General features: G+C 54.3%; 1 protein-coding gene across 5 annotated transcripts in view; it reads right to left on the bottom strand.

Moving 5' to 3' along the window:
* The window catches only part of WDR91 (WD repeat domain 91), a 35,714-nt gene that overhangs the window by 6,157 nt on the left and 15,419 nt on the right, over window positions 1-14,138 (bottom strand). For 4 of the 5 annotated variants that reach the window (XM_032642608.1, XM_032642610.1, XM_032642609.1 and 1 more), the window contains 8 exons: window positions 12,866-13,059; window positions 12,101-12,251; window positions 10,504-10,598; window positions 10,196-10,364; window positions 7,808-7,916; window positions 6,864-6,976; window positions 5,408-5,605; window positions 2,435-2,970 (listed from right to left, as the gene is read on the bottom strand). In XM_032642608.1, the coding sequence (XP_032498499.1) occupies window positions 2,806-2,970; window positions 5,408-5,605; window positions 6,864-6,976; window positions 7,808-7,916; window positions 10,196-10,364; window positions 10,504-10,598; window positions 12,101-12,251; window positions 12,866-13,059 (1,194 nt within the window). In that variant the 3' untranslated portion in view covers window positions 2,435-2,805. Of the gene's footprint in view, window positions 1-2,434; window positions 2,971-5,407; window positions 5,606-6,863; window positions 6,977-7,807; window positions 7,917-10,195; window positions 10,365-10,503; window positions 10,599-12,100; window positions 12,252-12,865; window positions 13,060-14,138 lie in introns of those variants that run through there. The other variant, XR_004351374.1, reaches the window with a different exon arrangement.

Raw genomic sequence — 14,138 nt, 5'->3', positions numbered from 1 at the left:
CATAGCCAGCCGAAAAATGGGGTCTGAGGAGCAGGAAACCCAACTGCATAAAAAACTTTGTGTGAAAGGCCAAATAGGGATGAGAAACCCCAGCTGTGGGATTTGAATGGGTGGGAGTCAGCTCCTGAAGCATTTTGAATGCTGAGTTCAGGGAGTCTGAGGTCTTGGAGCAGAAGCAGGCAAGCGCACACAGGTCCCAAGGACTAGGGGAATGCACCTCACCGTTCTCGTGCAGCCCAGCCCAGAGCCAGGTTACACCTGCGCAGGCTTGGGGGCCTGAGGCTGGACTGGCTTGATGGTTTTCATCTAGTTGCCCTTGCCCAAGCTAGTGGAGGAGTCTTGCTGGCTTTCTCGGGTAGATGTCAAGCAGGTATTGTGAAGATGCGAATTTTTTTTTTTTTTTGGCTATGTTGGCTCTTCATTGCTGCACTCTTCGTTGTGGTGCGCGGGCTTCTCATTGTGGTGGCTTCTCCTGTCGCGGAGCACGGGCTGTAGGTGCGCGGGCTTCAGTAGTTGTGGCTCGCAGGCTCTAGAGCGCAGGCTCAGTAGTTGTGGTGCACGGGCTTAGTTGCTCCGCGGCATGTGCGATCTTCCTAGAGGTCAAGACAAGGGCTCGAACCAGTGTCCCTGGCATTGGCAGGCAGATTCTTAACCACTGAGCCACCAGGGGAGTCCCTGAATTTAAGTTTTTGTTTTTGTTTTTTTTGCAGTACGCAGGTCTCTCACTGTTGTGGCCTCTCCCGTTGCAGAGCACAGGCTCCGGACACGCAGGCTCAGCGGCCATGGCTCACGGGCCCAGCCGCTCCACGGCATGCGGGATCTTCCCGGACCAGGGCACGAACCCGCGTCCCCTGCATCGGCAGGCGGACTCTCAACCACTGCGCCACCAGGGAAGCCCTGTATTTAAGTTTTGACATGCGTTATTGGAGGATGAGAGCTCATCTTGGAGGGGTGAGGAAGTGGGACAGGGAGGAACACCAGGATGAATGCATGCTGACAAGCACTCAGTATGGGGTGGAGGTCAGAGAGAGATAGGCCAGGAGGGGACAGGGTGGCCCCCTGCACATATCGTACTTGCTAATTTCAAAAGGTCAGAGGTTAATGGTGTTTTGGTTTTGTGCTTTTAGGCAGCTTCAAAGTGATGTGGAAGCCCCACCTCAATCCCTCCTGGTGGAGCCTCAGTCACATCAGCTATGAGCCAAGCTCAAAACAAGAGGGAGACAGGTATCCAACCCAGAGCATAAAGGAAATGAGAGAAGAGACAGCTCTTCAACTGTTTTCTACAAACCTTAAAGACATTTCAGCAAACTGTGGAGACCGTATTGAGAGGAGAGAATGGGCAGTAAGACAGAAACTTCGAGATGGAGAGAGGAAAAGCTAAACAATGAATTCTCTCACTCAAATGAAACACATGACCACTTTTTAAATGTCCTACAGAATCACTGGGAGAGATCAATAAGGTTGCTCATTCAATGCAGAAGATGGGAAAAATTATAAATGGAAAAGTCTTGAGTTTGTTCATCTGAAGGAGGATTACCAGGTGGAAATGGGTAACAATGTGTAAGTAACTACTTATCACTAAGTCTCTGGTGTTATCTCATAATTGAGCCACATAAACACCTCCCTGCTTTCCTCCCAACTCCCAGCAGATCAGAGCCAAAGCTTTAGTACCAATCTCTTCATGATTTTCCAAAAGTAGGTAACTGGGAGCACTCCCACACCAGACCTGCACCCCGGATCTGGGCTGGAGCCTCTGCAACAACTATTCTGAGCAGCTTGGTGACAAACTGCCCCTGTCAAGTGTCAGAGCCCGAGGTCCAGGCCTGGAATCCCACCGCCTCAGGTGGAAATGCAAGTGGGAGAACGGAGTCATTTTCCTGTTCCTCTCCACCCTGTGAGGGCATCTGCCTCTTCAAGGTCCCACCCCAGCCAGGGAGCAAAGGGCCGGGCTGTGGACACACGCGGATGGTGTGAACCCTAGGTTCCAGGCCGGCACCTGGCCGACTTGCTCCTGTCCTCTGGCCACTCACCAGCAGAGGGCGCTGGAGGCCGGCTTTGTTCAAACTTAGGGAAGTGACGTTGAAAGAATGGGAGGAACCACAATCACCCAGATGGAGAGGGGCAGATGCCTCAGACCCTGCACCTGTCCTAACAAAAGCTGCCAACTCTCAGGGTAAAAAAGACACCATGGCCTCCTTGACATGAGCCCAAAGAAACGGGAACGGCACAAACCTTGGTTAGCCAACGGAGCAGTAGAGAGAGGACGTCCTACGTCCGTGGCAAATCAACAAGCAAACCTCCAATAAAGGTCAGCCCCATGGCTGGTGACGTGAGAACTGGGGCGCGGGGCCGAAGCTCACAATGACCATCGCCAGGGCAAAGGGTGAAGGGAGACTCTCTGCTGCACGCATACGTTCCAAAAAGAGACACCAGGTGACCACAATAACATTCTTTTTTTAAAAAAGAAAACTGAGCGAATATATACAAAATACTTTCAATCTCTTCTAGGCCAACAGAGCAGCCATCGCAACGTTTCTCCTGCTTCCTGAGCTTTCCTCCCACCGTCTGGAGCCTGCTCCTGGCAGAGCCAGCGTGCCGATGTCTGGGGAACACGTGCCACAGTTCTACATGGCTCCTGTTCTCGTCAGGCGGCTGGACAGTGCCCGAGCCCCCTGGGCAGTCTCTCCCTGAAGACTCCCCACCCTGGCAGGGAGCCGGAAGGGGAGCGCCCTGTCTTCCTGAGCCATCTCTGCCTGCCTCCCAGGATAATACTGTTTCCGTGGGTGGCCCTTGGGGCGGGCCCCATCAGACTTTATGGGCCAGGAGGGTGGTCAGCTTGATCTTGCCGTCCATGGAGGCAGTGAGGCAGGTCCCGCAGTCCACGGCTGTGCTCCAGTCCACGGTGACCACAGGGGCGCGGTGGCCACCCAGGCTCAAACAACTCTCCAGAACCTTCTCCTCCCCGCCCAGCTGCAAGGGGACAGGAGAGATGAGGTTGCATCATCAGGCACTGCTCACAAACACATCCACTTTATCCACTTTCGGTGGCCAAGCTGCCTCGAGCCTGGGGGCTGCCACCCCAAGCTGAGAACATGCCCAGGCACACAGGTCCCCCTTTCCAGAAAGTCTCAGGTTCGTTGCTTGGGCCAGAAAATATCTTCACTTTCCCGACTACAGTTACTCCTTCAGCTGAAGTAGGAAATAAGTCCCTAATATGCTCTGAAAGACACAATTTTCCCTGCCACCTTTAACCTGCTGTGAGCCATGACTCCTGCTCGTGCCCGGTGTTCTCTTCCAGCACCATCTACCGCTCCCAGCTTCGTATCATGTATCTGCCTCTCTGTTTTACATTTGCTTCCCCCAGGGAACACCAGTGGCAGGAGGGCAGGAGGGCAGGGTCTTGGTGATTCTCTGCCGTGCGGCCCGCACACACCCAGAGAGCAGTGCTGGCACCGGAGGCCCTGGGTCAGGGCACAAACACGGCTCTCCTCTGTGCCGCCAGCACCTGCTGGGGCTCATGTGCACAGGTGTGAGGGGTCAGAAGGTGATAAGGAAGGGAAACCAGGAGCAGACTATCAATCCAGCTACATGTAACATCCACGAGCAAGAGAGAGGAAGCATTCAGCCTTCACGGGGTAAACATCTTTAACAATCATGAATTGTTTATAGATTGTAAAACTGGGACCCGAAGGTCATTATATTCCTTAAGTAATTAGACCCCATTTTTGACATTTTTTAAATGACAGAGGAAAATCTTTCAACCCGTTAATTGGTTATAGAGAAAGTCTGACTGCAAACCATATGAACTGATCAGGACAAATGATAAAGCCTGCACGATCAAAAATAAAATAATATACACACATACACACACAATCATACAGAGAGCAAAGGAGAGCCCACCTGAAACTCAACTAAATCTAAATAATAAAATAAAATTAGGCTTGTAAACAGAAAACTTTTTACAATATCTCCCGATAGCAATTACAAGAAATCATGGAGCTTTATATGAAACCACCACACTGTACACCTTAAACATATACAATTTTTGCCAACTGTACCTCAATAAAACTTTTAAAAGATTTTTAAATGTATATATTTAAATAAATAAGTAAAAATAAAGTGTGGAACTAATTTTTAAGGAGAGGGCAAGAGCCACCCAGATCATCACCATCTGCGGAAAAGAGGAGCCTGGGTGACAGTAAACCCAGGCTTCCCGGTGCCACACTCAAGGTCAACAGTCCAGAAGCCTCGTTACTTGCCACTTCAGCAGCCCGCTTCCCCCTCGCCCCACCATGTGCCCTTGCCCCCCTCTGCCCTGTGGAGCCCCAAAGCCCACCTTCCTCCACATCCTCCCAACCCCTCCTCCTCCAAAGGCCTCAAATCCACAGACAGCCCGCCTGGCCAGTCCTCCCTGAGGACTCGGCCCCCACCCGGCTTCCTCCCCTGGGGGCCCTCAGCTCTGTACTGTGGTCACTGTCGGTGCTTGCTCTAACTTGAGCGTGAGCCCCAGGAGAGCGGGGCCACACTCTCCGTCTCCTGTGTGCACTGCCCAGGGCCAAGACACGCCCGCAGGCAGCTGCCGTCCAGAGCACCGGCTGCCCGCCGGCTGTGAGCCACGCGAGGCGAGCTCGGGGAGCCCCAGAGAAAGAGCATCCCACTCCATGACTCTACCTGCAGACGAAACACCGCCAGGCAGAGAGCTAACCCTGAGGCTCAGAACTGAATCCACGTGGCAACACGGAACCAGACCATGTGCTTAGGCCACGACACAAATCCTCATCCCTAGTCTATTTGGTAGCGCTAGTAAAACAGGAGAGATTTATAATTTCATTCAATCATACGTCCAAAAACAAGTACATGAACCAGAGAGGCTGTGACATGAGAATTAAAATAAGCAGATAAACTGAGTGGACAGCTTACATCCCGTGTGACAAATCACACCCCCCGGATTTCTGTCCCAGCCATGGATTGTAACGTCCTTGACCCACAGGACCTCCCATAAACAATAAACCTACACCAGATTAGAGTGCCTGGAACAGACCACCTAGGCACCCTCCTGTTTGGGGTACGTCCCCCCAAACCAACCTACAGCCCTTCTCCCTAGCTCTTGAGGTTTCTATAGTTGGTATTATTCCCAAGGAGGGAGGCAGAAAAGGGACAGAGTCTCGTCCAAGGACAGTGACAGGCGAGCAGAGAGGATGGACATGCCACACTCATGCCCACTCCCGCCTGCTCCCTCGAGCCGGCCTGCAGCCGGGAGGCCCAGGCGCTGTCCATCCCGGGTCAAAGCCTTCTCCACAGCCATCGGGGAGGGACAGAGATTGGGACAGAGACAGGGACAGAGGCTCGAACTCAACCGGGCCCAGACCTCCGAGGAGGAACCTCCCTGCCACCACCTGCCAGGTACCTTGTAGATGACGCCCCCTGTGGCAGAGCACGTCAGCATGTAATTCCCCTCCGAGTCAAAAGCGAAGAGTCGGCCCCGGGGGACCTGGACCTGCTTGTAGCCGCTGTAACCCGACAGCACGAAGGGGCCCGTGGCGTCAGCGGGGAGGCCGTACTCGGACACCTTCAGGCCGCTCTTGTGGATGTTCCACTGGATGAACTGCAACCGCAAAGCACAAGCTCGGCATTCTCAGTGGGCCGGCAACAGAGCCCAGGGAGGAGAGAGGACAGGCCCCAGGAAAGAGGAGGTGGGTCCACAGGCCCCGGGAAAGGTAGTGAGATGACCACCCAGTCCCGACTCTTCCCAACACAATTTAAGCATTTTCTTAAGGGAAGAAAATCTAGAAAGAGTCAGCCACTTCATGTCAAAGCCTGAACTTTCTCTCTGGCCTGACTCCAGGAAAGGGAAGAGGCAGGCAACAGCCTTCGCCTGGATTCCCATCTCTCAAGCGAGGGCAATGCTCCAGTGATTGTTACTATTACTGTTGTTGTTGTTGTCATTATTATTACTGTCAGGGTTAGAACCCAGCTAGATTCTTCTTAAAAATAGGACAAGTTCCAAATACACTTCCAGTTTCTCAGCAGTGCAATCAATGCAACACGAGCAATGAGGGATAAGCTGAGCTTCACATTTTGTAGTGCAAACAGCCCTTTAGCCCACCCAAGGGACAGGCTACCTGGGTGTGACCACCGCTTAACCGAGAATCCTACTCAAATAAATAGGAAGTAGGGCTTTGATTTAAAAATCCCCTCTCATAGTTTTCAAATGAAGAATTCATTTTGTAATTACTGTCTTCATTGGATAATACAAGCGGATAGTATACAATCCAAAAGATATAGGAGGGTACACATGAAAAGCTAGTTTTTCTCCCAGCTCTGCCTGCCCCAGCTCCCTTTCCAAGCATCCTAACGAATCTTTCCAGGGAGAATCTAAAGGGGGCACTTAACTTTTACTTTTTTTCCCCAGCTTCCTTTTTACATTTCTTGACTGTTTGGGCGAAACTGTCTGCAGCCCCCAGCCCTGGCAAGCTCTACATATCCATGCTGTGACCACCCAATGACCAAGCTCACTGAAGTACATCCTGGCACCCCTGGGAGCCCACTGAGTCAGGTGGGTCAGTGAGATGAGTCCTTTTGGCTACAACCAGGAGGAAGGATGTAGGTCTCCCCCTTTCATAAGAATAGTCAACTCCCACTGAACTCATTTAAACCTCACAAAGACCCTGTGAGACTGGTTACTATTTTCATCTCTGTTTTACAGATGACAAAACGGAGGCAGAGGCCCAAGGTCGCAGAGCTAGTAAAAAGTACAGTCGGGACTGGAACCCAGCCCGTCATGCTACTCTGGTGCTCTCTAGAATCTCAGAGGCCTAAGCCAGAGGAAGGGAGCTTCCTGACCCAATCCCGCTCCCACCTACCTTCCCATCCTCGCCGATGCTGTACACAGTGTTCTCATCGTAGCTGAACTCCACAGAGCAGACCTCCCCGCAGTGGGCCTTCCAGCTCATAGCGCACTCATGTTGCTGCATATCTGAGGCAATGAGACGCCACTAGGATTCCCGCTCAGGCCCTGGGGAGACATCTGCCCACAGCAGGAGGTACCTCCCACCCTCCCTCTGCCCCATGGGTGGCAGAGGGCCTCCCAGACCCGACAGGAGTCACAGAGCTGACCCCTGGTGAAGAGTGGGCACTGGGTGCTTCATTTTACCAGTTCTCTCCTCCACTGCGCCTAGTCTTCCGCTAACCAATCTTAAATGGAAGCTTCTTTCACTGGGTCAAAAGTCAGGTTCAGGAATCCCTGGGTGGAGCCTGAGCTCATCTGGGGAGCCCATAAGTCTAGGAGGACACGTAAGTCCTTCCTGGGAGGGCGCTGTAACTTCCCACCAGGGAGCCCTGGAGATCGGTTAAAGATACAGTCCCCAGGGCCTTCCCAGACCCTCTGACTCTGGTCTCCTGGAACAGGCCTGGCGAGAGGAGCTTTAAACAGCAAGCCAGTGACTCTGACGCACACCGTTCTACTGCTCTCACGGGGACAATGAAGTGGTCACACCAAGAGGACAGGACGGCATTACTCTCTCGTGTCCTCTTGGATCTCACTCGGGCCATGAGGACTCAGATCCAGCAGCTCAGGACTGGAGGACTGCTAAGCTCCACGCCGCCTCCCCATGTCCACGGACACGGACCACGTGCAAGGTAATTAGGGGGTCCTGAAAACAGCAGACTCTGACCAAAGTTAAGTTCTATTACAAGCATCTTGAACTGGGGTTTTGCAATAGCCTCTAGTCCAGCTGGCAAAAATCCAACTCTCTTCCCTGGGGCATTTGAGGAGGGGACCAGGATGGCCGTGAGCACGCTTGCCTACCGAACAGCCGGATGACACCATCAGCTGCCCCCGTGACCAACAGGTTCCCATTGTGATTGAAGGCTGTGCAGTTGATGGCAGTGGGCTCCGGATCCAGGGAGAACTGGAGCTAGAAAAAGGACAAACTAAATTTTAAAATGTAAGATGGTAATAAACCAAATTTCAAGACAGGTTCTGTTTGAAAGGGGGAAGGAGACCAAGATTGAGGAAGGGCACACCAGGGCATAAAAAGTGTCGGTAATGTCCCACTTTTAAACCGTGATGGTAGGTAGGTGCTCATTTCACGGTTCTTCTCATTATTCCGTACACCTATGATTTCAATGTTCTCTTCTATGTATTCAATATTTAACGAAAAGTTGAAAAATAACAAGTGAACATAAAATTACAAATCACGACAAGTTCTTAGCACAAACTAACAAGATTAAAAAGGACCTAACCAGACTGGGTGGGTATAAAGGGGAGCATCTACGAGATGCTGGAGGACAGATGTCAGCCGGATGGAGTGGGGTAGGAACACTCTCGAGAGGGGACAGCATGCACAGAGGGCGTGTGGCTGCAGGATGAGGAGGACAGGAGGCACCAGGAGGTTGGAGCAGCAGGGAGGGCCAGGCCAGGCACGGCTCCAGGGGGTGTGGATGGGAAACCCGGAGGAGCGGGAAGGGGCAGGACTTGCCTCCATGTCTGCCCATCCCCCAGGCGCAGTGTGGCAGGCGGGCGCCATGGGGGGCGCTGTCCAGCAGCTGTCCAGCTGAGGGGTGCTAGCGGGCATGTCCCCGGAAATGGAGAGGAGTGTTCAGACTGGAAACAGGTTTTGGAGGTGGAACTGACAATGTCTGCTCCTGGACTGACTTCAGGGTGAGGGAGAAGGCTGGCTCCAGAAAGACACCTGGTTTCTCAGTGGGACGCATCTGCCAGGACGAGGGAGCTAGAGAGCAAGAACTGACGTGGCAGGGTGGCCCTGACTGGCTGGAGAGACCTGCGAGGCTTCCAACTGGGAAGAGGAAGGCACAGAGAGGCACAAACGGAACACTCGGGACCCGGCCACCAACAAGACAGGGACGCTTCAAGTGTCCGGTACCAGCAGGAAACACGCTGCTGCAGGTAAGGGCCTGACCGCAACTGATTCTCCCAAGAAACACCACTGCCTTTTAAACAGGTTAGTGTAAACAGCACTGAAGCTCTCGGGATTCAGGATCATAGCTGTAAGCATCTGCTCCTGTTCTGGGTGGGAAGGCATCCTCCGCGCTGGGGAAGGTGAGTCACAGGCCCTGTGAGCAAGCTTTCTCAAGACTGTCATTTCTTAAGAACACGCATGTGTCCTCACTGCTTCTAGCTGCTGCTGCAATTTTTATGCAATTGTAAGTTAAGAGGCAGTCAGAAGGGGACTCTAGTTGTCTCCTGAAAAATAGACCACTTGAATGCGTAATAGTAAGTGAAAGAGGCCAATGTGAAAAGGCTGTCTGACTCCAACCATATGATATTCTGGAAAAAGCAAAACTATGGAGACAGTGTAAAGATCCACGGCTGCCAGGGGCTGGGGGCAGGGGAGACTACATGAAGCACAGGGCGATTTCAGGGCAGTAGAAACACCCTCTGTGACACTGTCATGGTGGCTACGTGTCATTACACATCTGTCCCAACCCTTAGAACGTACACCACTAAGACTGAACCCTGATATAACCATGGACTTTGGGTGATTATGATGGTCAGTGTAGGTGCATCAGCTATAACAAATGTGCCCCTCTGGTGGGGGATGCTGACAGCAGGAGAGGCTGTGCGTGTGTGTGGGCAGAGGGTATATGGGGGAATCTCTGAAACTTCCTCTCAATTCTACTGTGAGCCTAAAACTGCTCCAATGAAAGAAAAAAAAACTGGGGCTTCCCTGGTGGCGCAGTGGTTGAGAGTCCACCTGCCGATGCAGGGGACGCGGGTTCGTGCCCCGGTCTGGGAAGATCCCACATGCCGCGGAGCGGCTGGGCCCGTGAGCCACGGCCGCTGAGCCTGCGCGTCCGGAGCCTGTGCTCCGCAATGGGAGAGGCCGCAACAGTGAGAGGCCCGCGTACCGCAAAAAAAAAAAAAAAAAAACTTTAAATATTAAAAAAAATTAAATTAAAAGATTTTAAATAAGCCAAAAGGGCCCGATAAGAGGCTGCGTGTGAATGCTAAATTTGTGGCGAGATGCGGAATGACTCCAGTTGCTGGCAAGCTGCCCCACTGGAGTATTACTATTTTTCAACGCTTATATGTTGAAACTTCCTCACAAATCAAAATCCTGACGAGCCCAAATCAAAGAGGGAAGAGACCTCAGAAACAGCGGGCAGCCGCACAGGCTGTGTGCCTGCCCGGGAGTGTGACCAACCCCAGGGAGACCACGGGGCAGGCCCGCACCTGCTGCTTCATGGTTTTCGTGTCCCACAGCAGCAGCTTGCCAGGAACCTGGTTAGTGCCCTTGCTGCCGATGTCTGGTGCGGACAAGTCCACCTGGGCAGCAAGGCTCGGAGCTGCAGCTGAACAGACGAAAGAGGCCCCGCTGGGGCTACACGCGAGAGACAGAATCCTGCAACACACGTGGGGCCGGCTCAGTGCTCCGCCCGTCCACAGAGGGAGGGGGAGTGGGGCTCGGGGGCACGGAGGCTTGGCCAAGGCCAAGGTAGGCCCGCCGAGCACAGCAGTTGAGGGAGCGTCCTCCAGCGCACCTGGGCATATCATCGTTGATGCTGATTTCACAGAGGTTCTTCTTGGCTTCCGTGTCATAGAGGCGCACCGTCCCCACACCGCTGCCCAGCAGGAGCTGGAAGGAGAAAGGGCGGGAGATGCAAAGGACAGCTCTGGGTCAGGCCCGCTCAGGGAGGCCCACTGGGGAGCCAGGCCCACCCCTGTGCAGCGGGCCAGGTTGCGGGGTGAGGCCTGCCTCCACTTCTCCAGCTAGTTCAGGGAAAAAAACCCGGCTACAAAGGACCTCATTTAAAATTTAAAGACGTCACAGGTGACCTTGAACAGAAGCAAAACCACAAAAGGAATGAGTGGAATAGAAGCTCTATTGCTACCTCAGGTAGAGCTGGAAATGAGACCCTCTGCCCAACCCGCCCCCCCCCCACCCCCCGTCTTCCAGTTTAAATTCCAGCTGTCCCAGTCCTGCCCTCTGGCTCCGGATCCACCACCACCTCCCTGGGCAGTGGCCCCAGCTGGTCACTGGGCTGGGTGACAGCCCCATTTGTGTATCCTGGGGACAGCTCTGGCTCTGGGCCTACAAAGGCCTCCAGAAAAAACAGAGGAGGCTATCCTTGTGATTTATTTGGTGAAAACTTCAAAGACAGTAACAAGGACCGCCAGAAGAAAGCACCAGAAGCAGATCTGAGGGTGTCCCCCAGGAATATTCCCTGGAATATGGCCTCAGCATTCACCTAGCAAACTGACACTGGTACAGGGCAAGCCCCGAGATCCCAGTGCCCTAAGGATAATTCCTGCAGTTGTCAAAAATTATTTAAAAACAAGGTCTGGGCTTCCCTGGTGGCGCAGTGGTTGAGAGCCCACCTGCCGATGCAGGGGACACGGGTTCGTGCCCCAGTCTGGGAAGATCCCACATGCCGCGGAGCGGCTGGACCCGTGAGCCATGGCCGCTGAGCCTGCGCATCCGGAGCCTGTGCTCCGCAACGGGAGAGGCCACAACAGTGAGAGGCCCGCGTACCGCAAAAAATAATAAAAATGAAAAAAATACAAAAACAAGGTCTGCTCCTTGGGCTGCTGAGTATGATCTCCTCCAAAATGGAATACGGTGAAAAAAAAAAAACACTATCAATCAACTTTATCTCCTTAACTACAAATGCTATGTCAAATATGCTAACCACTGTGGGAACCCCAGGACAGGACACACCCCCTCCGGCCTGGCCAGGGAGGGGTCTCAGCAGGAGGGGGCGCAGCTGAGATTGCTCGTGGTGCGCTGTCAGAAATGTGCAGGGATGGCAGGAACTGGTGGGGGAGAACAGGCAGGGAGCCGGTCTCTCTGCAGGAAGATGAAAAGCAAGCCAGACCACCCCACGCAGGAAGAAGGCCTCTGCCATCGGACAGGGTCCCACTGCAGCCTAATTCCAATTCCTGTTAATCCAGTAACCTCCAGATAGGAGCCTGCTGGGACAGTCCTGAATGTGTGGTCCCTGCCTTCCCAGTGAGAGAGAGAAGGGAGGCGCTCGTCTTGGAGGCCCCAACCAGGCCTGTGGTGCTGGAGCCACTGGGGAGGGCCCTGGAGGGTTCTTCACTTAGACCACAGGTCCAGCAACAAGCAAGACCACTCACCAGCCTGTCCCGCTTGGTGGCCCACTCTAAAGAGAGCAGCGGCGACTTGGAAATGGAGGATGCCTTGGTCTGCATGATGGGGTTGAAGGACCACACTTTGATGACCCCATCTACGTCTAAGCTGGCGACCCTCCTCCCCGAGCAGTCCACTCTAAGATGAGAGAAAGGGGGACGCTGTTAGCACCCTTGCCTTAGTCCGCCATCCTCTTCAGCGCACCCATAGGATTGCTTTTCTGATTCTCCTGCTGAGAGTCAAATGCCCACACTCCAAGGACGGGCGTGAACTACTTCTAGAAATATTCATTTGTTCGTCTGTCTGAGAACTACTTACAAAGCGTTTATTCAATACCATGTGCTGAGCCCTGTGGGCAAGATGCACACGGCCCCGCCCTCGGCACTCGTGTGGCCTCTAGAGACTGAGAGCCTCCTGCATCACGGCTCCAGAGCCCATCACGTCCATCAGAGCAAGGGATCACCTACCCTCTGGGTGTTACACCCCAGGATCAGGAGTGAAGAGGCTGACCCGGCCAACAGCAGCTCTCGGCAGGACCCCAACGGCAGCTGTCCAGCCCTCCTCTGACAGTTCAGGGGTGACCACAGTCCCTCCGGGCCATCCCACCCTCCGCATCTCTGTTACCTCTCATCATCCTGCTTGCCACACCTTCACACGCACAGCCTGAAAACCAAGGCTTCCCGGGGAGCCCAAACCCCACGCCATCAGCCTTTCCCCCCGAGGGCCCTGGCCCCGGCCGGCCCGACACCCACCTGCAGTGCATGATGGAGGAATGGTGCTCTGCATACTCTTCCTGCCCCAGCACGATGAACGGCTGCTCGGGCCGGACCCCCCCACCCTCAGGGCCTGCGGCGGGAGCCCGCGCCAGGGTCTCCAGCACCTCCACGTGGAGCTCCGGGCAGGGCTCTGCCTCTGGGCCACCAGCTTCGGGCTTCTTCTCTGCACACTGCACCAAGCAAAGGGGGCACAAGTCAGCTGTGAGGGGTCTGCACCGGGCCCAGCCATTCCCCACGTCTGGGGACACACTGCGAGATGTCTGGGACGCAGGCCACAGCCCTCGGGGGAGGATCCTGGTGGTCTCAGGGTCTAAAAGAAAGAGCTCTGAACTACAAGAGCCTGCTCTGCTGGCAGCCCCTTCCTAGAGGCCCTGCTCCTCTCACAGGCCCTGTGGAGGGAGTGTGGGCCACAGGCTCCCGGCCACAGCTGACGAGACTCGGGACACGCACCACCTTGACAGACCAGGCCAATGATAACAAGAATCAGTGAGTGAATGAGTGCCTACTGCATTCCAGGCACTACGTGAGTATGATTGATTGCCTCACTTAATGCTCCCCCCAAACATTTCTGATCCTACTATTAACCCCACTTTACAACTCTGGAAAGTAAGACTGAAAGCAAAAGTTAAATAACTTGCCTAAGATCAAGAGCTGGCCCGGGGTAGGATGCTGATGTGAAGTCGGGTCAGCCAGAGGCAAGCGTGGCCCCTCGCCAGTGCGCTGCCATGTCAACCAGCACCTCCTCCTGGGAGAGGGGTACTGAGAGACTGGGGCGACGGGCCAGGCACAGAGATAGACCCGAGCACAGCAGCAGAGCCAGAGCCAGGCGGGGCACCAAATGGCACCCGACACACCCTGCCACCCGGGAGGGCGGCAGCCGCCCGTCTCTGCCTCCCTGGGACAGCAAGTGTTGGCCATCACGATTACTATCTGCTCACCCAGACGTAACCCAGGCCAGGGTGCACCAGCCAGGGTACTCTCTACCACCCACATGGTTCCTGAGGCTCCTCTAAGCACTCCTTGGGGTCCCAGAAAGAGCAGTTCTACAGCAAAAATGGAATGGAATGGGATGGGATGGGGTGGGGTGGGGTGGGATGAGGTGGGATGGGATGGGATGGGATGGGATGGGATGGGAGGGGAGGGGAGGGGAGGGGAGGGGAGGGGAGGGGAGGGGAGGGGAGGGGAGGGGAGGGGGTGGGATGGGATGGGATGGGGTGGGGTGGGATGGGATGGGGTGGGATGGGATGGG

The sequence above is a fragment of the Phocoena sinus genome, chromosome 9, assembly GCF_008692025.1.
Source record: "Phocoena sinus isolate mPhoSin1 chromosome 9, mPhoSin1.pri, whole genome shotgun sequence".
NCBI lineage: Eukaryota > Metazoa > Chordata > Mammalia > Artiodactyla > Phocoenidae > Phocoena > Phocoena sinus.
Note: the sequence above shows the minus strand (reverse complement) of the source record. Positions and strands in the feature narration are given on the sequence as shown.